General features: G+C 42.4%; 1 protein-coding gene across 2 annotated transcripts; it reads right to left on the minus strand.

The window, feature by feature from the left end:
- Positions 1–787: 787 nt before the first annotated feature.
- Positions 788–23,312, minus strand: hnrnph1 (heterogeneous nuclear ribonucleoprotein H1). Of its 2 annotated transcripts, none has more exons than XM_060927255.1 (11): positions 23,212–23,312; positions 20,402–20,487; positions 20,167–20,322; positions 19,945–20,088; positions 13,496–13,634; positions 10,741–10,916; positions 10,523–10,626; positions 10,254–10,389; positions 8,703–8,765; positions 8,460–8,558; positions 788–1,517 (listed from the first exon to the last, which is right to left on the minus strand). In XM_060927255.1, exons 2-11 carry the CDS (start codon positions 20,484–20,486, stop codon positions 1,414–1,416), a joined length of 1,206 nt encoding a protein of 401 aa, XP_060783238.1. In that variant the 5' UTR covers position 20,487; positions 23,212–23,312; the 3' UTR covers positions 788–1,413. The 2 variants fall into 2 exon arrangements, with proteins under 2 accessions (XP_060783238.1, XP_060783237.1); XM_060927254.1 differs by having other exon boundaries at positions 8,682–8,765.
- Between the last annotated feature and the right edge of the window lie 1,038 nt (positions 23,313–24,350).

The raw sequence follows: 24,350 nt of genomic DNA on the forward strand, positions 1-24,350 counted from the left end.
TCGTTACAGCCCTATTATCCTGAGATAACGACATAATTAATTCAGGATCTCGAGAAAACAGCACAACTATTTCATGATCTTGAGTAAACAGCTGAGAAATGGTTCATTCAGGTGCACCAAGAGAATTGTGATATGCTGACTTTGGGGCTATTTCTCATTCTGTATAGACGCAACTTTGGTCATTAGAATGTCTGGAATAATCGATCACCTAATAAGGCAATATTTTGATCAGGGGTTGACACAGGGAGAGATTTCATTAAGTCTTTTAATAAGGGATAATTTCAAAATTAGTCCGCAGCACCTCCGCAGAAGACTGGCCCGGCTTCATCTCTACCGATGGAGATACAGTGATCCAGCTGAGACCATGAAATTTTTTCTCGAGATCATGGAATAACAGATGCCATATATTCTCGGAAGTAAGTTACTCGGTAAAACCGCAAACATTTCTCGCTAGTGTGGACAGATGCACTAAACTGTTCCGGTATACTTTGTATCGATACAGTTATACCACTTTTGTACCGGTATAAGTGTGAACACAGCATAAAAAAAGTGAGTCAAAATAACTCCCACTTAGCCTTTACACTGATTCTGTGCTCTTGACCTTTTATGGAGATTTGTGGGTGTCCCTATATGACACTTTTGAACAAGTAATTGACACGTATGACATCTTTTAAAACAGTAAGGATAAAGTCTGACCTTTTAGAAAGTGTAGGTCAAGCTTCATCAAAAACAAATCTGTGCTTGATTAATCATGCAGTGCCAAAACTTAACTACACGAAGCCAGGAGAAGTTTCTGAAATGCCATTTTAATGGCAATACTTTTTGTAAAATAAAATGCCACTTGTAGAAAACAATACATAACCCTTTTTTCCTCCTTTAAACTCTGACCAATTCGAGTTTTATTTGTGCCACCAGTTCAAAGCTTTCATCTTTTAATCTGACGAGATATCCAAGTAATTAAGGAAAAACAGCGTGAGAGATGAGGGATGACTAATGGTTTTCACATATACAACTAAAACTGACCTAACTTTAAACGGATGCTACAAAAATTAAAGATATATGTTTAAATTGCAATCACACATGAACATTTAACAATACAGATTTTAACACACACGTTTTGCCCCGGCAAAAATGAAGATTTGGACGTCTGTCATCAAAAAAAAAAAAGACAGAAGAGCACATGATAAACACCTTCACTGCATGCATCTATTTAACATTACAGAAGCTCAGAGGAAGCTGTAACTGTTAAACCTGAATCTTTGTTCATACGTATAACTGATGGGCAGCTTTTCCACTACTAAAGTAACGTCAAAACGTACTTCACTGTTAACACAAAACAGAGTAAAATGAAGAAAGTGAATGGGGGAAGAAAAAAAAAAATCAGGGAGTTGTGGAAGTCGGATCTAGGTGTAGCTACATGCCCCAGCCTCCGCCCATGCTGCTGTTCAAGCCGTTCATCCCCATCGAGCTGCGGCTTCCCCCGCCGTAGTAACTACTCCCCATTCCGCCCTGATTACCTGACAGGAGGGACAAATACACACTTTAGGACCTGGGAGCCATTAACACACATTTTTAATCACAATTAGGGTGTAAATGATTAATAATAGGCCCCATTCACACCTGGAGTGATCTGATCATCCATGAAGAGAGCACCGAGTCCAGGTGTGAATGTGTCTCAATCACTCACTCAAACCAAATCAAGTTTGTATTGTGAAGGTAGACCTAATGCGTGCAAGACCCTTCTTCCATCCGAAACATCATACGAGATCAGATCGCGAGTGGATGTTATTCCCAGCCTCACAAGAACAATATCATGTGGACGAGATGTGATCATTTTGACGTGTCGCTTTGCTCCCTCTTGAGGTAAACAGTATGGCCCTACGGAAACAGGAGGAGCTTTAACTAATTAGCATAACTATGGAACTGCAGGGATGTAATTTGTGGTTGATGTTCGTCCACAAGATGAATACATCTTGTCCCTGTTCTCATTTCTTGCTCCGTAAGATCAAAACATTAGGTGTAGAACTCCATACTCGCTACCGTGGAGTCAAGCTCATGCATTCTAAAGCTTAGATAGCTAAGCGCTAGCTAGAATCATAGATGCAAACGGCGTGCCTTTTGGCGGATGCCGCCTTTTTCACGGCTGTCTGGGCCCAAGTTTACATTAGACCGTATCTGTCTCGTTTTCTTCGCGGATGCACTGTCCGTTTACATTAAAACGCCTGGAAACGCCGGGAAACGGGAATCCGCCAGGGTCCACGTATTCAATCCAGATCGTGTCTGGTCCGGTGCTGTGTAAACATTGAGAATACGCGGATACGCTGTGCTGAGCTCTAGCTGGCGTCGTCATTGGACGTCGTCACTGTGACATCCACCTTCCTGATTCGCTGGCGTTGGTCATGTGACGCGACTGCTGAAAAACGGCGCGGACTTCCGCCTTGTATCACCTTTCATTAAAGAGTATAAAAGTATGAAAATACTGCAAATACGGATGCAAATACTGCCCATTGTGTAGTTATGATTGTCTTTAGGCTTGCCATCCTTCCACTTGCAAGTGGTAAGTGATATGCACTGGGATCTCTCACACAGCGGCTCAGTCCCGAATCACTGCTCGTGCGCTTCACTCGCGCGCTCTGTGAGCTGCGCAGGGCCGGAGTGCGCACCCTCCAGAGGGCACTCGCTGTTCAGGGCGGAGTGATTTGGAGCGCAGGATGCCTGCGGAGCCGAGCGTATCCGTGTATTGGTGTTGCTGTGTGCACGCTAATCGTTTTAAAAACGTTAATCTGATGATCCGCTGATACGGTCTAATGTAAACCCCACCTGGGGGACTTGTGTGAATCGTGAAGATCCGATGAGGTTTTTTTTTTTTTGGGGGGGGGGGGGGGGGGGGGGGGGGGGGGGGCGTTGGTGTGTCTGATTATAATTTCATCAAAGTAAATTCTGTATTAAAATTACTAAATAAGCAAATGCCGTTACAGTCCATGAAACACAGGAAGTATAAGTATGAGAAGAAAACAGTAAATCAGAAAGCTGTGCACGTAAAGCCATATTATAATATGGTTAACCTTACCTCTCTTGCAAAAAGACCAGGCGCGACACAAAATTCCGTTACGTTGGACTGATGGAAATCCTTGCGCGTGCAGTGAAGTGCAGCCAGCAGCAGATAATGGCGTGCAGCCAATTGGCTTTACGTGTGCAGCTTTCTGATTTACTGTTTTCTTCTCATACTTATACTTCCTATGTTTCATGGACTGTAACGGCATTTGCTTATTTAGTAATTTTAATACAGAATTTACTTTGATCAAATCATACAACCCCGATTCCAAAAAAGTTGGGACAAAGTGCAAATTGTAAATAAAAACGGAATGCAATAATTTACAAATCTCAAAAACTGATATTGTATTCACAATAGAACATAGACAACATATCAAATGTCGAAAGTGAGACATTTTGAAATTTCATGCCAAATATTGGCTCATTTGAAATTTCATGACAGCAACACATCTCAAAAAAGTTGGGACAGGGGCAATAAGAGGCTGGAAAAGTTAAAGGTACAAAAAAGGAACAGCTGGAGGACCAAATTGCAACTCATTAGGTCAATTGGCAATAGGTCATTAACATGACTGGGTATAAAAAGAGCATCTTGGAGTGGCAGCGGCTCTCAGAAGTAAAGATGGGAAGAGGATCACCAATCCCCCTAATTCTGCACCGACAAATAGTGGAGCAATATCAGAAAGGAGTTCGACAGTGTAAAATTGCAAAGATTTTGAACATATCATCATCTACAGTGCATAATATCATCAAAAGATTCAGAGAATCTGGAAGAATCTCTGTGCGTAAGGGTCAAGGCCGGAAAACCATACTGGGTGCCCGTGATCTTCGGGCCCTTAGACGGCACTGCATCACATACAGGCATGCTTCTGTATTGGAAATCACAAAATGGGCTCAGGAATATTTCCAGAGAACATTATCTGTGAATACAATTCACCGTGCCATCCGCCGTTGCCAGCTAAAACTCTATAGTTCAAAGAAGAAGCCGTATCTAAACATGATCCAGAAGCACAGACGTCTTCTCTGGGCCAAGGCTCATTTAAAATGGACTGTGGCAAAGTGGAAAACTGTTCTGTGGTCAGACGAATCAAAATTTGAAGTTCTTTATGGAAATCAGGGACGCCGTGTCATTCGGACTAAAGAGGAGAAGGACGACCAAAGTTGTTATCAGCGCTCAGTTCAGAAGCCTGCATCTCTGATGGTATGGGGTTGCATTAGTGCGTGTGGCATGGGCAGCTTACACATCTGGAAAGACACCATCAATGCTGAAAGGTATATCCAGGTTCTAGAGCAACATATGCTCCCATCCAGACGACGTCTCTTTCAGGGAAGACCTTGCATTTTCCAACATGACAATGCCAAACCACATACTGCATCAATTACAGCATCATGGCTGCGTAGAAGAAGGGTCCGGGTACTGAACTGGCCAGCCTGCAGTCCAGATCTTTCACCCATAGAAAACATTTGGCGCATCATAAAACGGAAGATACGACAAAAAAGACCTAAGACAGTTGAGCAACTAGAATCCTACATTAGACAAGAATGGGTTAACATTCCTATCCCTAAACTTGAGCAACTTGTCTCCTCAGTCCCCAGACGTTTACAGACTGTTGTAAAGAGAAAAGGGGATGTCTCACAGTGAGAAACATGGCCTTGTCCCAACTTTTTTGAGATGTGTTGTCATGAAATTTAAAAATCACCTAATTTTTCTCTTTAAATGATACATTTTCTCAGTTTAAACATTTGATATGTCATCTATGCTCTATTCTGAATAATTGAATATGGAATTTTGAAACTTCCACATCATTGCATTCCGTTTTTATTTACAATTTGTACTTTGTCCCAACTTTTTTGGAATCGGGGTTGTAATCAGACACTCCAACGCCCCCCCCAAAAAAAACCTCATCGGATCTGCACGATTCACACAAGTCCCCCATACAGCCGTGAAAAAGGCGGCATCCGCCAAAAGGCGCGCCGTTTGCATCCATGTAGAATGATTTGGTTATCTGTCCAGAAAAATGACATGCACTCTAATCTTGCAGTTGCACTCGCTAGGCAGGCTTTCCTTTTCTTTTCCACTGGAGGGACAGACGAGTCCGCCATGTTCGCCCACGCCGACTTGTTTTGGTTAAAAGCAGGTCGAATACGCCCCACGGTAGTCACATGATATTGTTACTTGTGTGGAAATCCCAGGAGATCAGCAGTTTTTTGAAATCCTCAAACCAACACCCATGCCACAGTGAAAGTCACACTTTGAAATCACAATTTCTCATTCTGATGTGTGAACATTAACTGAAGCTCTTGATTTGTATCTGCATGCTGTCAAGGGATCGGCTGATTAGAGAACTGCATGAATGTGCAGGTGTTCCTCATAAAGTGGCCAGGGAGTATACTTGCTTAATAACAAATTGTGCAAAATACCGGACAGTCTATATTATGCCAATTAATCATCATCTGCGTCACTTCCAGCTTTTTACACTGTTGTGAAATCACACAAAATTGTAACTCAAATAGTTACAGTCAAGCTGGAAAGTCTGCACGCCCCTTTCACCTTCTCCACATTTTATTACATTACAGACTGATTCTACAATAGATTGAGTTCATTTTTGGTCAAAAAATTCTACACAAAGTAGGCCATAATGACAAAATGAAAGCAGGTTTTAGACATTTGTGCTAATTTATTAAAAATGAAAATGCAAAATATACGTACACAAGTAGGCACACCCTTTGATATGACTTCCAAAAGTGAGCTGAGGTGCATTCTGTTTCCACTGATACTGCCTGAGATGTTTCTACAACTTAACTGGAGTCCAGCTGTGGCAAATTCAATTGATTGGACATTGCCAACACCTGCCTATATAAGGTCCCACAGTTGACAGTGCATGTCCGAGCAAACTCGGAGCCATGGGGTCGAAGGAATTATCTGCAGACCTCAGAAACAGGATTGTGTCAAGGCATGGATCTGGAGAAGGGTACAGAAAAATTGCTGCCGCTTTACAGTCCCCAAAGAGCACAGTGGCCACCATCATTCGTAAACGGAAGAAGTTTGGAACCACCAAGAATCTTCCTAGACCTGGCCGCCTGGCCAAACTGAGCAATCGGGGAAGACGGGCCTTGGCCAGAGAGGTGAGCAGGAACCCGAAGGTCACTCTGACAGAGCTCCAGCGTGGAGATGGGAGAACCTTTCAGAAGATCAACCACCCAGGCAGCATTCCACAAATCAGGCCTTTATGGTACAGTGGCCAGACGGAAGCCACTCCTTAGTAAAAGGCACATGACAGCCCGCTTGGAGTTTCCCAAAAGGCACCTAGAGGACTCTCAAACTAGAGCCCTGCACTCCCGCGGGAGTCCCGCGGGACTCGCGGGACCCGCCACAAAGCAGTGCGGCGCGGGACAAATTTTGAAAGCTCATTGCGGGCGGGACCGGAAGTGCACATATGCGGGCGTGGGTGGGAGCGGGAGTGCACATACGCGGCGCGGGCAGGAGCGGTGATAAGCTGCAGTCCCGCTAACTAAAAACATATTTGAAATAAAATTTATAAATTACTAATTTATGTCTATCACATAATTTGTGCTGGATATTTTATTTGGCATTAATAAAAACATTTTAAGATGCCTAAATTTGCAGAGAGAGTCAGATTGCCAGATTGAGTGAGGAATGGCATCTTAAATTTGCCATTGATCACCCTAACGGGAAATCCTTTGATCACTCTAATGACTCGCCGTTTACACCCAGCTAGCAAGAGAACCATGAGTGAAGTGATTTACTGCTTGAGTTAGTCTACAACTCTAATCAGAGAGACAGGTTACACAGTGCCGGTAGGCTTGACTCAATGCTATCCCAGAAATCCTTCCTGTAATATGCAAATTTGGCTGTCCAATCAGAGGCGGCCAAATTTGCATATTACAGGAAGGATTTCTGGGATAGCATTGAGTCAAGCCTACCGGCACTGTGTAACCTGTCTCTCTGATTAGAGTTGTTCACTCATGGTTCTCTTGCTAGCTCTGCTTTGCAATAAAAAAAAAAAAAACATTGGTACAAAGCAAGCACATTCACTTTTTTATGCTGATCAGAGAATTACAATGGTTTCTCATGTGACAAAAATGTGCGATTCGCTATTAAATGTTTTAATCGCTTGACAGCACTTATTATTATTATTAGAGACACTACATGCTGAATTCAGAAACAAGGTAAATAATAAACGTGAACGTGAGCTGTATATATTTATGCTCAAATCCACTCAAAGTAGGGGGCGGGGCACCATCACGCTGTGTCAAGACAAGAACTTTCCTGAGAAATAACGCGAACGTCTGCATCATGCGGGATTTGCGGGCGGGAGCGGGACAAAATATGGTGGGCGGGAGCGGGACTGAAAATCATAATTCTTTGTGGGCACGGGCAGGAGCGGGACTGAAAATCATAATTCTTCGTGGGCGGGAGTGGGACTGCACAATGCGGGCGCGGGCGGGACTGAAAAATCCGACCCGCGCAGACCTCTATCTCAAACCATGAGAAACAAGATTCTCTGGTCTGATGAAACCAAAATTGAGCTTTTTGGCCTGAACATCAAGCATCATGTCTGGAGGAAACCAGGCACCATTCATCACCTGGCTAATGCCATCCCTACAGTGAAACATGGTGGTGGCAGTATCATGATGTGGGGATATTTTTCAGCAGCGGGAACAGGGCGACTAGTCCTGATAGAGGGAAAGATGAATGCAGCTAAGTACACCGAAGTCCTTGAAGAAAACCTGCTCCAGAGCGTTCTGGACCTCAGACTGGGCCAACATGACAACGACCCGAAGCACACAGCCAAGAGAACAAAGGAGTGGCTTTGGAGAAAGTCTGTGACGGTCCTTGAGTGGCGCAGCCTGAGCCCAGACCTGAATCCAATTGAACATCTGTGGAAGGAGTTGAAAATGGCTGTGTACCGATGCTCCCCATTCAACCTGATAGAGCAAGGATATGCCAAGAGGAATGGGCAAAAACGTCCAGAAACAAGTGTGCCAAGCTCGTAGCTTCTTCCCCAAGACGCCTTGAAACTGTAATTGCTACCAAAGGTGCATCAACCAAGTATTAGGCTAAGGGTGTGTACAGATATGTAACCTCTACGTAACCTATTTTTGTCAGTAAAATAAAATTGCACATTTTCTAAAAATCTGCTTTCACTCTGTCATTATGGGCTATTTTGTGTAGAATTTTGTGACAAAAAATGAACTCAATCTATTGTAGAATAAGTCTGTAACGTAATAAAATGTGGAGAAAGCGAAAGGGGTGTGCAGACTTTCTGGCGTGACTGTATTCCAAAATGGCCGGCCCTATAAAACATTACACGTTATGGGTACTGTAGTAGTAAACTAGGGTATGAACTGAACTGTTGAATGTGTATAACAGAGCTGACACTCACTGTAATCACTGTATCCTCCCATGCTGCTCTGGTTGCTGTAGCCGCCGCTGTATCCGGAGCTCATCTGCTGGCCGCCGTGGCCGTAGGACGACTGGTTTCCTGAGATAAACGGACAGACAAACTCAGAGCCAATGCGAGCTAAAGCAACCTCATGACTCGTTTCACCTTAACAGCCAACATAGCCCGGGGAGGAAAAAAAAAAAACCCATGCTAGAGACTAACCCATCGCGCCCATCATCTGACCTCCATATCCGCCGCTGCCGCCCCCTGCTGTCGAGTTCAGGAACAGTTCGACGTAACGATGCTCTGCAAGGAAAAGAAAAAAATTCTGTTCTGCTTTTTTAATATTAGCAGCATCATTTTGCAAAAACACTCAGGTCAGGCCAGTTGATTTGAGATAACTAATACGAAATGGCAGAAGTGGGCGGAGCTTCCAGGGCGTGTCAGTTAATAGATTTCAAAACATCTACGCAACTGTAAATTGGCTTATCTGCTGGTTTGTTTGTTTTAGAGTGCGGAAAGGACGACTGTATATTTCTGAGCGAAAACTCGTTCCAACGTACTCTGATGTTAAAACGCAGAGCTCTTATACAACGTTAAGAAACCGCTTCATAATAATACAGAAAAGCAAACGCGCCAAAAGATCTCTGTCTATTAGGGCTGTAACGATACACCCAACTCACGATTCGATTCGTATCGCGATTTTTGACCCACGATTCGATACACCCACGATTTTTTTAAAAATGTTTTTTTTAAGTAGTAAATTTGACTTATTAACATTTACTTACTTACATTAACTATTTAATAACAAATAATTCAGACCACTGCAGAGAATGAGTAATATGTATGCAAAAATGAACAAATGTATATCCAAAGATTGTTTAATTTCTCAAAATAATACCGTTGAGCCGGAAGCTGTTTTTTTCGGTTCTGAAAAAGTCATTTTTCCAAATCGTGTAAATCCGTTAAGATTTTTTTTTTGGGGGGGTGGCTCTCTCACTGTCTCACTCTCATAGGGCCAATGATTTTCTGTGATCGCGGAAAACAGATGGAAATTACGGAATTTTTATGGTGAAACATTGCTCGCGTGTCAAAATGTAACTGCCGCAGAAGGCTTCCGCCCAAGCAGACATGCCTTCAGTGTTGCCAGATATTGCTAACGTTTTCCACCCCAAAATATGTTCAAAACCAGCCAAAAAGCACCTAAACCCGCCCAATCTGGCAACACTGCATGCCTTTCCGGTCAAGTGATTGTGATTGGCTTGTGGCACACCTAGCCAGCCAATGAGCTGCTTGTTTACAGATTCGCTCCCCGCGTCGCAACCAGAATGGCGACCGCTTAAAAGAAATGAATGCTCTGCCAGTGGCGAGTGTGGACGTTGCGTGACTCGCAGAAGACTGTCGCAGGTCGGCGAAAAAACGACTTACTAATAGATATTAAAAAAATAAAAGTAATTTAAGTAAGTTTAAAATGTAATTTAAATAAAAAGTAAAGTATTCATAAATTGAAGTTTGGAAGCGCCTCTGTTTTTGGGCTGAGGAGAAGTTTGAAAGGGTGTACCGCGATTCTGCCTTCTTGTATCGCGACACGGATCGTGGCTCTGCGTATCGCGATTTCGATACGCATATTGTTACAGCCCTACTGTCTATACCAAAATTATAGGCGTGCTGTATGAGAACACACCTCATATGGCTGGCAGGCAACGCTATTCTAATTTTCATACTTGCGTATTTTTTTTAAATCCATATCTACATGTTTAAAGATCCCATGTACGTATACATCCCGATACTTACGCATATTGGCCTTGTCCTTTGACATGGCAGCAACGGCGTCTTCGTGCGTAGCGAACTCTACGTCGGCTTCACCCGTTACTCTCCCGTCGGGTCCGATCTCCATGTGCACACGCACCGGGTTCAGGGGAGAGAAAAACTGCATGTGGAATAGAAAGAGTGTTAAAAATGGCGATAACATATTCATATTTTTATTATTAATCTTAATAAGCCGGCATTCGATTCATTAGTATGGCATTTGGTCCAACACAAAGCGCAACGCAGGAACTCACGGTGTAGATGTCGGTCTCTGTGGCTCTGTAAGGAAGGCCTCTCATATGCACACAGTGACCAGTCGTGCTCTGAAAAGAGGAACCGCCGTCTCCATAACGGCCATCTGAGGAAGCAAGAGATAAGAGTAGGAACAGAAACAGCAAAGTCATGTGTTAGTGTCTCTACTCAACGGCTAGATGACAAAATTATGTCTTTATTATTATTTAGTTGTACATACCTCCTCCGTAACCTCCGCGGCGCACACGTTCAAACGAGACCCCGCGGCTCATGCTGCTGTAGCCGCGGCCGCCCGGCCGGTCATAAGGTCCCGGCCTCTGCATTCCCATCACCTTCCTCTGCGGCTCGTAGTGCGTACGCACCTCTGCACGACTGCTCTTGAAAATCTCTATGTACCTACGAGGGCCAAAGCACACCGTTGGAACTGCAGTCTAGAGACCTGAAAATACAGAGCATTGCTGCGTGCACAGGAAATAATAAACCCTAAGAACTGCAGCACTGAATAACTGGCAATGACTCCGCTTAGTGAGTTTGAAAATTAAATGGAAACTTCTCAGTCAAACCCTCATTCAGCTTTTCTTATGGCCACTTTGATTTTTACATTATTATTATTATTTCTTTAACTATTACTCTATATTATTATTACTTTTAAGTATACAGAGGTTATACTGTTAGAGTACAGAGAACATGGTACAAAGAGACTTCAGGCTGTCATGTCTGACTCAGTATTACCTGCGTTACCGGGTCCTCATGATCTGAAGTATTCAATGTAGTAAAGAAAAGTGTAAGAAGAAATCCCTACAGCATCAAACTTAGTGCTGAGTGAACATCCTCGCCACCGGAATCCTTCACGTTCTGAATCCGGCATTATCCACACACACACACACAACAAATTATTCTCTCTACATTCACTGGATATGAGCAATCGCGCACTCTGATTGGCTACTCTACTATTAGGCTATCAACTCATACACCGCGAGTAGACAAAAACAAAATGGCGGAGCGTTTTGCGGAACTAACCGAGGACGAAATAAAAACTCTACTTGAAAACAACCCCCCCCCCAAAAAAAAGAAAGTATTTGATGGTAAGAACATCTTTCTTTTTATTAAAAATTATCGCATTTTTCACAAATTGCTCCCAGCATTTCGCCAGTTTGTTTACATTCTAAGCAGAAATTTTGTCTGACATTTTGTATAAAGTTTTTATTTATCAAATTTGCAAAAAAATAAAAATGCTCCATTTCTCAAACTCCAGAAAAATGTGGATCGAATAGAACAGTTATTCCACTCAATCTCGTCGTACATGGATTATATCCGCTACCAGCTCATGTACGACTCGATTTCGTGGAATAACTTAAATATACTGTACTTGCGTATAATGGTAAAGGTATATGGTATTTTCGTTAAAATCCAATCGTTGATTTAGACCTGACCTCTAGTAACCGAAAAAAAAAAAAACCTGTTTAACCGTGACAAAAGTAAAGAACGTCTCGTCTTCGGGTGCTTTCACGCGTATTTGTCCGTTTACAGAATTCTTAAAGAGACACTGATAGTTTTTGGTAATGTAATAAAACAAATCAAAAAAATGAAATAAAAATGTTGGCTGAGGGGTGCGTAGAGCCGAAACGTCCTTGGAAAAAGCTTTCGCAGAGAACACGGACACGATGCGCAATAAATGATACCGTAATTATTAGTGCTGTCAAGCGATTAAAATATTTAATCGCGATTAATGTCGCGACTGTCATAGTTAACTCGCGATTAATCGCAATTTAATCGCACATTTTTGTCACATGAAAACCCATTGTAATTCTCTTATCAGCATAAAAAAGTGAACGGGCTTGCTCACCGTTCGAACTACGGGGGTACTCGGGGGATCCGAGATCCCCTGAAACAGACATGAGATCCCTTGAAAACATGATTTGGGAAATGTTGGGGGGTCTCTAAAATATTGGCAAAATGATGTTTATTGACATAGCAATCGTGTGTAACAGGAAGCATCTGCATATCCGAAGTGAGCGCGCGATGGAGAGCCGCGCTCTGAGACAAGCGCAAGCACCCCCCCCCAAGGGAAAAAAGGGACCCCCCCGAAAATATCGGCATAGTTCGAACACTGGTTGTACCAATGTTTTTTTTTTATTGCAGAGCATAACACGTCTTGTCACAGCCACTGCAAAGTCGGGCTGGAGCCACCGATGGGAAAACGAAACCTAAGCCAAGCACCGTGGCTCTTCGGGGGAGGGCAGAGGACTCTGGCTGTGCGGGGCGTGGCATTACAGTCTAGCTGCTATCGTTTTTCTAAGCAAAGTCTCTGTTCCAAGTTCCTGGCAGTTTCAAAAGCTTATGAAAAACCTACATGTCACAGAGCGTTAATCTCGCGATAAAAAAATTATCGCCGTTAAAATTGAGTCAAGTTAACGCGTTAATAACGCGACATTTTTGACAGCACTAGTAATTATATACATAACTCGTTTAAAACATTTTGTATTGCTTCTAAAGTCTCTCCTTCCTCCAACCTAATCAGTCCAAATCTACACAACGCATGCAATTTCTGTAGCACTACAGTCTCAGTCTGTGCTTCATGACTCAATTTCGCAGCATCTTGGAGTCGAGTCAATTTAGAGTCGACTTGATCACTTGGCCGGTTGTTTGGTTCACAACCGTGTGTAATTTCTCTGTTCTCATCTGCCGAAAGAATTAGAAAATTAAAGCGGATTAAACACTGCATTTGTAAAAACACCCGTAAAGTGATGATCAAATGATTCACGAGTTCGTTCAATGATGATTCACTCAGCACTAATGCTGGGAAACAGTGTGGTTTCATAAGAACTGGGCCTCATCTTTTAAAAAGTTATGTGTGGTTGTTAATGCTAACAGTGTGAGAGAAGGTCTTGCCATTTCTGCAGTGCATATAATTGTTGAGAGGTGTACACCATAAGAAAAGCAACTTATCCAGCCAACCAACCAACCATCCCCACCTGTGCCCTATTCTTTCCTTGTGTTTCTTTAGAGCCTTTTCAGCTATATCCTGTGAAGCAAACTGCACGAAGGCCTCCCCCGTACTCCTCCCCTGGAAGTCCACCGGCAATGTTATCCCATTTGGCACGATTTCCAACCCTTCAACCCAAGGACAGATAACCCCAGTGGGGGACATTAAATCACAAACCCATTGACAAAGATTTATAGTTTGCTAAGGGAACTTTTGTACATAAGAAATGAGGTTACATGGAAAAAAAAAAAAAACTAGATGAGTTGCAATGTACTATGTGTGATAACGTTATATAAATTATATTGTTATGGTATGAGAAAGTATCATCAGATACCCAAAACATCTCTATAGGCCGTTTTCCACTGCACAAATTACAGGAACCTTTGATTTTTTTTTTTTTTTGAGGGGGGAGCTAGCAGCACTGTTCATTGCTGATGCATGCAACAGTGATTTTTTTTTTTTAATCATCATACAGGGTGGTAATATAATGGGCCTTATTTATCAATCTTTTAGCAAAGTTGTGTGTGAATGAGTTGCTTAAACCAAACAGAATTTTATTATTGTTTCACCAAATATAAAGTTTCAGAAGCGCAGATTTTCTTCATAAATCACATTCACGAAGTGCAAAGCATGTTCCCAGTACAGATCATTTGCATGTTGCGACGCCCACAAAACTCCATAAAAGGTTAAGTGTACAGAGAACCAGGAGTACGAAATGAACAATCAGGGTAAAGGCTGAAAGATCGACGCGGAAGTTATTTTGACTCGCTTCTACACCGTTTGTTTACAGCTTATGGCGAGAAGCAGACCGACCGGCCCGTCCTCTGTTTATACAGCGCCATATTTTGTCATAACAGAATGATTAATAATTATATTTGTCTTAATTTATGGGTTTGTTTCGACTTGCCTTTTTTTTCCCCAATATTCTTTAATTAATGCCAACAATATAAAATAAGGGATGCAAAGCCCAGCCCCACCTCCTCGTGGTCCATCCTGGATAACGCTCTTATCTATGGACAGGGCCGGCTAAAGGGCTTCTGGTGAAGGCAGGATAGACCTAGCAAGCTACTGCCAGATAAATGTTGCTCGAAAGGATGGATACACTCAAAAGAATTGACTTAGGAACGGAAGAGGAAAAGAAAAAAGGAAATACTAAACCATTTCTAAAATTGGCTACTACAGTTGTGCTCATAAGTTTACATACCCTGGCAGAATTTTTGCTTTCTTGGCCTTTTTACAGAGAATATGAATGATAACACAAAAACTTTTTTCCCCACTCATGGTTAGTGGTTGGGTGAAGCCATTTATTGATGAACAACTGTGTTTTCTATTTTTAAATCATAATGACAACAAAAAACATCCAAATGACCCTGATCAAAAGTTTACATGCCCCAGTTCTTAATACCGTGTATTGCCCCCTCTAACATCAATGACAGCCTGAAGTCTTTTGTGGTAGTTGTGGATGAGGCTCTTTATTTTCTCAGATGGTAAAGCTGCCCATTCTTCTTGGCAAAAAGCCTCCAGTTCCTGTAAATTCCTGGGCTGTCTTGCATGAACTGCGTGCCTGAGATCTCCCCAGAGTGTCTCAATGATATTGAGGTCAGGAGACTGAGATGGCCACTCCAGAACCTTCACTTTGTTCTGCTGTAGCCAATGACAGGTCGACTTGGCCTTGTGTTTTGGATCGTTGTCATGTTGGAACGTCCAAGTACGTCCCATGCGCAGCTTCCGGGCTGATGAGTGCAAATTTGCCTCCAGTATTTGCTGATAACGTGCTGCATTCATCTTTCCTTCAACTTTGACCAAGTTTCCTGCGCCTTTGTAGCTCACACATCCCCAAAGCATCAGCGATCCACCTCCGTGCTTTACAGTAGGAATGGTGTTCCTTTCATCATAGGCCTTGTTGACGCCTCTCCAAATGTAACGTTTATGATTGTGGCCAAAAAGTTCAATTTTGGTCTCGTCACTCCAAATTACCTTGTTCCAGAAGTTTTGAGGCTTGTCTCTGTGCTGTTTGGCGTAAATTTTTGTTGGTCTACCTGACCGTGGTTTGGTTTTAACAGAGCCCCTGATTTTCCATTTGTTAATCACAGTTTGAACACTGCTGACTGGCATCATCAATTCCGTGGATATCTTTTTGTATCCCTTTCCTGTTTTACACAGTTCAACTACCTTTTCCCGTAGATCCGTAGACAATTCTTTTACCTTCCCCATGACTCAGAATCCAGAAACGTCAGTGGCTGGATGAAAGATGCAAGAGTCTGTCTGGATCCCAGAAACTCACTCAGCTTTTATGCGCACACACTGATTACAAGCAAACAGATCACAGGTGAGGACGTTACCTTTAGTAGCCATTCAAACCCATTTGTGTCAACTTCTGCGCATGTTATCAGGCCAAAATCACCAGGGTATGTGAACTTTTGATCAGGGTCATTTGGGTAGTTTCTGTTGTCATTATGATTTAAAAAGAGAAAAAAAAAACAGTCGTTTGACAATAAATGGTTTCACCCAACCACTAAGCATGAGTGGAAAAGATGTTTTTGTGTTGTCATTCATATTCTCTGAAAAATGGTCAAAAAATCATAGATTCTGCCAGGGTATGTAAACTTATGAGCACAACTGTATAAATGTTTGGACTTGATTACATGCGTCACCAAACTCGACAAAATCAGGAATGAACAAATTAGACGAGAACTGGGTATGGAGAGAGGCCTCACTTTTGTGGAGCGTGCCCAACTTAGTCATATTATAAGAAAGGAGGACCAACGAATACCAAAGAAACGGTTCATCTGGAAACCTATGACTTAAAGACCCGTAGGACGGCCAAGAAAGCGATGGATCCAAAATATTACAGTGTCACTCACAGTAAGATCGATATCTTTGGATTCTGTAATGGAAGTCGAATTATTTAAAGATCGGGATGAATGGAAAACTGGATGAACTGATGAAGATATCAGAGTCAGGATCAACAAGGCACGAGTGGTTTTTAACTTGTTAAACAAAGTGTGGTGTTCCCGTGTCATCTCCCGCAAAACAAAGCTCAGGATCTTTAACTCCAACGTGAAGAGCGTCCTCTTGTACGGATCAGAGACACGGAGAACTACAAAGGCATCTAGCAACAAGCTACAAACCTTTACGAACAACTGTTTGAGAAGAATTCGGAAGATAAGATGGACAAACAGAGTAACAAACGAAGATCTTTGGGAACGATCAGGTCAGGAACGCATTCAAATACAAATGTGTAAATGCAGATGGATTGGCCACACCTCGAGGAAACATCCAGACTGTGTTACAAGGCAAGTTTTAAAATGGAATCCCCAGGGCAAGCGGAAAAGAGGACGCCGCAAAAATGCCTAAAGGCATGATGCTGAGGCTGCGATGAAGAGCTGGGGCCATACCTGGAACACGCTCGAGAGGCTAGCCCAAGACAGGACGAGATGGAGGAGGGAGATCATCGATGGCCTATACTGTACTCCAGGAGGAGCTAAGGGCCTAAGTAAGTATAAATAAATGGAAAAAGCTTATCTGCTGACAGTCCTATCAGGAGTAAAGTGAAACATGAGAGGAATATAAAACGACTGGTTTTCAAAAAGGTACTCTGATACCCCTTTTCCACCAAATCAGTTCCAGGGCTGGTTCAGGGCCAGTGCTGGTGCTGGTTCACAACTCGTTCAACTTGCGAACCAGCTGAGAACCAGTTTGCTTTTCCATAGCTTGGGGTGCTAAGGGGAGCCACATCATTACGTCACTGTATACGTCAGTTACGTCGCTGCGTTTGCATAAACCTTGGCGCGAATATCGAAGCAACAACACCACAGAGAAGAAGCAGCAGCAGCAACAACAACAACAACAATAATGGATGACTGTTGCTTTACTGCATCCATGATACAGTATCTCGTCGCTTATTTAAAAATGGCGCCCTCTCGCGGTCTTGCTATAGATAGTTTTCACATGACGTCACAGAGTCGGGGATTCCCTGGTGGCGGCCATCTTGGAGGGCAAGCTTACCGTACGGGTCACTGAGCACACATTGTAGCGCGCAAGTTACATTCATTTATATATTATTTACATTTATAGTTACATTACTACTATTTAAAGCTAGCAATGGTGCACACCTGTTGTATTCACGGCTTTCGTAATAGGTCAGATGATGAAGTCAAGCGGAGCTTTTATGGAATTCCCACTGTACGGGAGCACTAAGGCAGCAAACAAACTCAGCATACAAAGGAGAAATCTATGGCTTGCGAGAATCAACCGCAAGGATTATCAGCCTTCCAAACACAGCAAAGTCTGCTCCGATCATTTTATAAGTGGTAAGTTCTTTAAATAAACAATCAATTGTGTTTAAGTTTGTTTTTGGAAACCAAAACATCATGTGAACAATCTCTGGAGAATGCCTAACTGGAACCGCTGAGTGTACGTTTACATTGTAATGTACACTTAATATCGCTCGTTTGTCACGTTTCTATTTGAAACTTGTCACTTCACTCACGCAAGGGTCATTTTTGAAAAACATTTTAGGTCTATTCTGTATGATTTCATTTGTGTTTGGGATGCAAACAGCGCGCCTTTTGGCGGATGCCGCCTGAATCGCGCAGATCCGGGGTATTTTTTTGGGGGGGGCGTTGGAGTGTCTGATTGTAATTTCAAAGTAAATTCTGTATTAAAATGACTAAATAAGCAAATCCGTTACAGTCCATGAAACAGGAAGTATAAGGATGAGAAAAAAACAGTTTAAATCGGTCAAGCTGCGCACATTTGCGCAGCCCGAGCGGTGTGCAGGACTGCGCAAATGTGCGCAGCTTCCCGATTTAAACTGTTTTTTTCTCATCCTTATACTTCCTGTTTCATGGACTGTAACGGATTTGCTTATTTAGTCATTTTAATACAGAATTTACTTTGAAATTACAAATCAGACACTCCAACGCCCCCCCTAAAAAAAAAAAACCGGATCTGCGCGATTCAGGCGGCATCCGCCAAAAGGCGCGCTGTAAATATATAAAGTTGTATATATCAGACAGCCTTTAAAGTTTGATGAATCAGGCTTTGGAGCAGGCTTTGGCAGTTTCAGGCTTTGGAGCAGGCTTTGGCAGCCCTGCATAGTCACTTTAAAATGCATCTTTGTTCGTAGGGGTCAATTCCCCCAATCAAGGCCAGTTTGGCTGCATACCGTTGTCGTGAGATGTCGTCTAATGTATCTATATACTTCTGTTTGCTTGATTTTCCCGACATTGATCTTTATTTTAGAAAACTGACTATATAACTTCATAAATTCATCCGAGATAACGTAGCCGGTAGTGGCGATGGTCCGTTTTGTTTGCCCTCCAAGATGGCAGCTGGGGGGCGTTCCCCGGAATGCCGTGACGTCAGTGAAAACTATCTATTGTTGTTGGTCTTAACAACTCGGCCCCCCCCCCCCCCCCGCTGACGTAAGCAGTTCTTTCCTCTGGCCCAGCAAAGAGCTGGTGCTACGCTGGAACCGGTTTTTCTGGCCCAGAGCCAGTTCTTTGTCAGTGGAAACAGAAAACCCGGTTCCAAACTAAGCACTGGCCCCGAACCAGCCCTGGAACTGATTTGGTAGAAAAGGGGTATCAGTGTCCAACCTAGTGAACTAGCTTGATGTGTTTCTGATAGAGACTCCAAAGCTTTTCTATAAGTCTATCTTCATGAGACCTTCTGGTAAATGCCATGAATGTAATAAAATAAGTGATTTAAACTCCATAGTATGTTCCAGATATACAGTAAAAGTGCATTAATCCATGCAAATGATATAGTTTGAATAGATCTGAAATTGATTAAGTCGAGGTTTAAATTATTGTTCTTGTGCGTAAATGTACACAAACACAAGTACTTCGTACTAAATCAAACGTTTTGTCAAATTTACAGGATTTCTACGAATGACAACTTTCTTGCAGAAGTGCTCGTGCAAATTATTTACGAATAAAACCATTCATAACCAGCTTGATAAACGAGACCCAGTGTTAATTTCACGCCATCATATTTACTTACCGAAAGCAACAATTTTACATTTAAAAGTTTACACCCGGTCATTTTAGGAGTCTTTAGTATCAGGATTATATCTAAATACAGACTTCACCTGAAATTTCATAATAATGATGCTGATGCAGAGTAAGCCCAGGTTCTGTTGGTACCTTTTTGGGTCAGGTCTTGTTTGAGTGTGCAGTGGAAAAACACCCCATGCCTCCTTATCATGCAAAGGTCTTAACATGAGGCATACAGGCAACCATTAGTTTATGAGATAAGAATATAAAAGTGACATTTTGGTCTTTATGGCTTTCTATATAATTACTAAATATTACAACTGACCTAATGCCACAAAAATCATAGCCTAGAAGCATTCTCAAACATTGACTTACATACTGAGAGTTTGTGATTGATGAGGTGTGGGATAAACACCCAAAGTGCTCGCAGACATACCTGCAAAAAACTGAACAATCTCCTCTTTGCTGCAGCCGAAGGGCAGACCCCGAAGCCTGACCAGGCCGTCCCCTGCTGTGTCCGGACAGTTAGGACCAGTGTGCTTTAAGACCCAGTCCATCTCCACATTGTTGGATTTGAAGACTAAAACAACACAACGCTCACTCAGTACCTGGTCGCATCACTCTCACATGCTTTCACCCTCCTTTCCCCGACACTCACCTTCTACATAACGGTGTCCCATAGTTTCTCGATCCTTCTTCACGGCAATCTTTAGATCTTCCTCGCTTTCGAACTCCACAAACGCCTCGCCGCTCGGCCGCCCTTCCCTCGTGTACGTGAAGTGTATGCTCGCGCCGTTGCTTGCGATTTTACAGTCTGCAACACAGGTGAAGCCCGACGTTTCAATTTGCATCCGAATGAGATCTTAAGTAGAAATGTGAGGTCTTGATTTTACCTGAGAAGAATCTCTGGACTTCATCTGCTGAACAGGACCAAGGCAATCCTCTCACTCGCACCACGAAACCCTCTCCATCTGCCATGCTTATAACATAGACCGAGGATATAATGCAGATATGTTAGGCTCGAACAAACTGAATACGGATTAGTAATGAATTTCTAAAATCCTTACGGTCTGAATAATTACAACGACAAACATTTAATTGTTCTAGACTTCTTAATTTGTTTTATCCATGATACATCATCCACATTTTGTATCCTTTTTTATTATAATTTATCTGCGACCATCTGCTACCCAGTCCCTACTTTCTACATCAGTCTTTGGATGAAATACGTAAACTTCACCACCTTTGGGCAAAAATACCATTTCAGAGTTGTGTTCTCTGTATACTATTAAATGTTCCACATCTTTTATTGAAAGACTCGGCTGCCGATTCGTGAGTATTGGCTCAGCTTTATCTAGCACTTCTACCTCCATCATGTAGCTACCATCAGCAGATAGCATCACCATGGAGACAATCTTTATGACACCTGTATCATTGTGACATCTGTGACCAATCCATAAATTACTAGCATCTGTATTAAAATCCATAACCATTCCATATTTTGTATCTTTTTTTAATTATATTTCCGTAACCCATAGTCCATGATCTAGTCCTATTTTCTCAATCGCCTTCTCTTAGCACCAAAGATGTCGTTTCTTGCATCCTTAGGAATTCTTCTTCACATCTTTCCTTAAAGCATATACGCAGAGCCATGGCCTCACTTTTTGTTTATAAATGCTTTGAGACCTCAAGAATGGCACAGGAATAGTTTTAAGCGTTAACAATAAATCTAATATAGTCATTTTCACGATTAAAATGATTCATATAGGTAGCGGTCTGACTGAATGACCTTGACGTCCGTGATGTCACAGCAGGAAGTCTATCGGTCTCGTCGCCATTTCCGCTATACTAAAACACAGAGCTGACTGCAACTCCAATCTTCCATTTTGAGCTAATTTATCACCATGCCATGTAGATCTGTTTTTGGCCAGTAGAGCAACATGACAGAAGGTGGATTTACGTTGCATTCATGGCCCAAGAATGTTCAAACTGCAAAGATTTGGACGCGTTTTGCGAGAAGTTCACGGGCACATTGGGCGCCTACGAAATGGTCTCTACTCTGTTCTGCACATTTTACTGAAGACTCGTACGAGAACTCTGATCCGTTGAGGAGCGTTGGCTATAAGTCCGTATTGAAAGAGGGTGCAGTACCAACAATTAAAAGAAAAGAAAACTATAAGAAAAGGAAAGTAAATTCAGTTACACCAGTCCTCCCGGAGCCTGAGCCGAGGGTTGTTGCTAAAACCCGGGATGAAACGGGACATTATCGCTCGGGCAGTGACCTCCCTGCGGTTGTTGCTAAAACCGGTGACGTCCCGTCCTGGGTTTTAGTAATTGCCTGAGCCGAGCAGTAATGGCGGAGTACTCGGTATGGAGAAAATGGAGAATGAGTGGACCAGCCGTCTGATTTCTTCGCTGGATACGCTCGCCTCAGCAGCAATATCTCGTCCTTACGTTGAAGAAGCGAATGAACGGAGAACTGAAAGTCAGACTGTTTCAAAACAGTCGGCCTTCAAGAAGCGAGAACACAGACGGGTAAGCTCCGACTCTCATTTGGATACAAAACACCACCACTCGTTGTTTACCTGCGTTTAGATTAATACATGTAACTTGTATTGTGTGTTTAAGTTAGCGGTATAAGATTATTTAATTTGCTTCAGAATGTGATTGTCTCAGTTCATCTGATTATTTAATTAACCTTTTATCAGTGAAAATGCATGCATGTTGCATAAGTTATAACGCCTATCCTGTTTTAATGAGAGTCAACCCATAATCAATGATGTCAAATCAGTCTTAGGTGAGCAAGTCGATAACAGTATTTCTTACTTTCACCATAAATTTATTTCTATAGCTGTAAAAGGCCTCGGCCTTAAAACCGGTTATCGCTGTGACGTTACGCACTCAGGGCTGGCTGGATCAGCAGGGCAGCTCCAATGCCAACTTTGCGGTTGATTTTAACTCTCAAAAATATTTTTTTTATTCACATTTATGCAGCATACAAGAGTCAAAGATGGAGATACTATCCACTCAGAAATGTATTTAAAAATAAAGGCTCTGTGTATCTCCTTTAACCTCGTGACGTTTTCCATCGAGGTTAAGGAAAAGGGGTTAGGAAAGGACAGCCAACACAGCTGTGGAGTGTACAGTAGATAAAATGACGAAACACAACCAAGTATTCCGGCCCGGACAGCACTTTTCCAAACACGTTTTCTCAGCAACTTAATACATTTTTGTTAAGACCGAAGTTTAAGCCATTATTTTTTAATCATGTTTTACATATTCTCCATGTTTTTTGTACAATTAAGGAATGTAAAAAAATCGCTTACTGCACCTTTAAAGCAAGCAGTCAGGCTAAATTTCGTTAAGAATGTATGCGTATACTACACAGAGTGTTTTCACACCCGCTTTAAAGCATTGTACATCCAAAATAACGTGTTTTTGGGGTGCAGAATATGTACTGCACCATCAGAAAAGCAACTGCAAACCCGAATAAAGCAAAAAGAGGAAAAACAGGTCAATCTATTCAGTCGTGTGCTAATTATTCCGGTTAGCTAGCTAAGCTAAGCTAACTACAACCAGCACCCTTTATTTGACTTAACATGTTACATTAACCGTCCATTAAACAAAATTACTCTTTAACCTTTTATAAATATATTACAAATATCACCAGAAACATATTATATAGTCTAAATAATCGAACTACCTTTATTAGCTGATTTTGGTGTCGGTGTGAAAACGGTGAATTGCTAGCAGGATAGCAATACGCGTGCGTGAACAAACAGTGCGCATGCGTGATCAAGACGAACCGAAATCATAGAGTCGACTCTGTGCATTCGGGAATCGATTCTACGCAATACCATTCAAAATGACTGATAGGATGAACGATTTGAATAAGAAATTTAGGAGTCGATTCTGACCGTGTTTTGGAATTTGTTTAAGTCGAATCAGGGACTCTATTCCACACAATGGATTTTTCAATGGCGGATATGAACACGCTGAATCAGTATCGACGTACAGAACTGACTCTAGAAACCTCTGAGTCGATTCCCAAAAGTAATATTGTACATTTCGTGCAGCATGAATGAGTTGGATTAATCTTAACGTAAAGAATCAGGTCGAATCTAGGAATCGATTCTACACGGTAAATTTCTCAATGACGATCTGAATCAGGATCAAAGTATTGAATCGGCTCCAAAGATTCAGAGTCGGATTTCCGGTTCCCAATCTATGGAATCAGAGAATCGATCGTTTTTGTCCGAACACTGCTGTATAATGTTCGTGTGTCGAATAAACCGATAGTGATGGTTACTGTTTTGGCCTAAGTTCATTTATTTTATTGATGTCTTATACTATACATATAAAATAGTTGAACAAACGTCTCCTTCAACAACCAGAGTCACCGTTATGGGGAAATTCCCACACAGAGCACTTGAAACCAGTTAATTGTGTTTACACACACAGATGTTTGATCCGCACCAGCAGTGGTGAACAGGCTCCTGAGCACGTGCTCAACTCAGCGTCCTATTTAGAGCACGTGGTGAATTCTGTTTTTACTTTCGCCCGAGCGCATCCCCCCCCCAATCACATGATCCCAGTCACGTATTCAGGGTTGCCAGATTGCACAGAATCCTTACATCCGTTTTTCTCCCAGTGCACTACTGAGCACCTCATCTCCTCTCATTATCTCGAGCCGCTTTAGGAGCCTATCCCAGCTGACTACGGGCAAAAGGCAGGGTACACCCTGGACAAGTCGCCAGGTCATCACAGGGCTGACACATAGACACAGACAACCATTCACGGTCAATTTAGAGTCACCAGTTAACCTAGCCTGCATGTCTTTGG

This window comes from Neoarius graeffei, chromosome 8 (genome assembly GCF_027579695.1).
Source record: "Neoarius graeffei isolate fNeoGra1 chromosome 8, fNeoGra1.pri, whole genome shotgun sequence".
Taxonomy (NCBI): domain Eukaryota; kingdom Metazoa; phylum Chordata; class Actinopteri; order Siluriformes; family Ariidae; genus Neoarius; species Neoarius graeffei.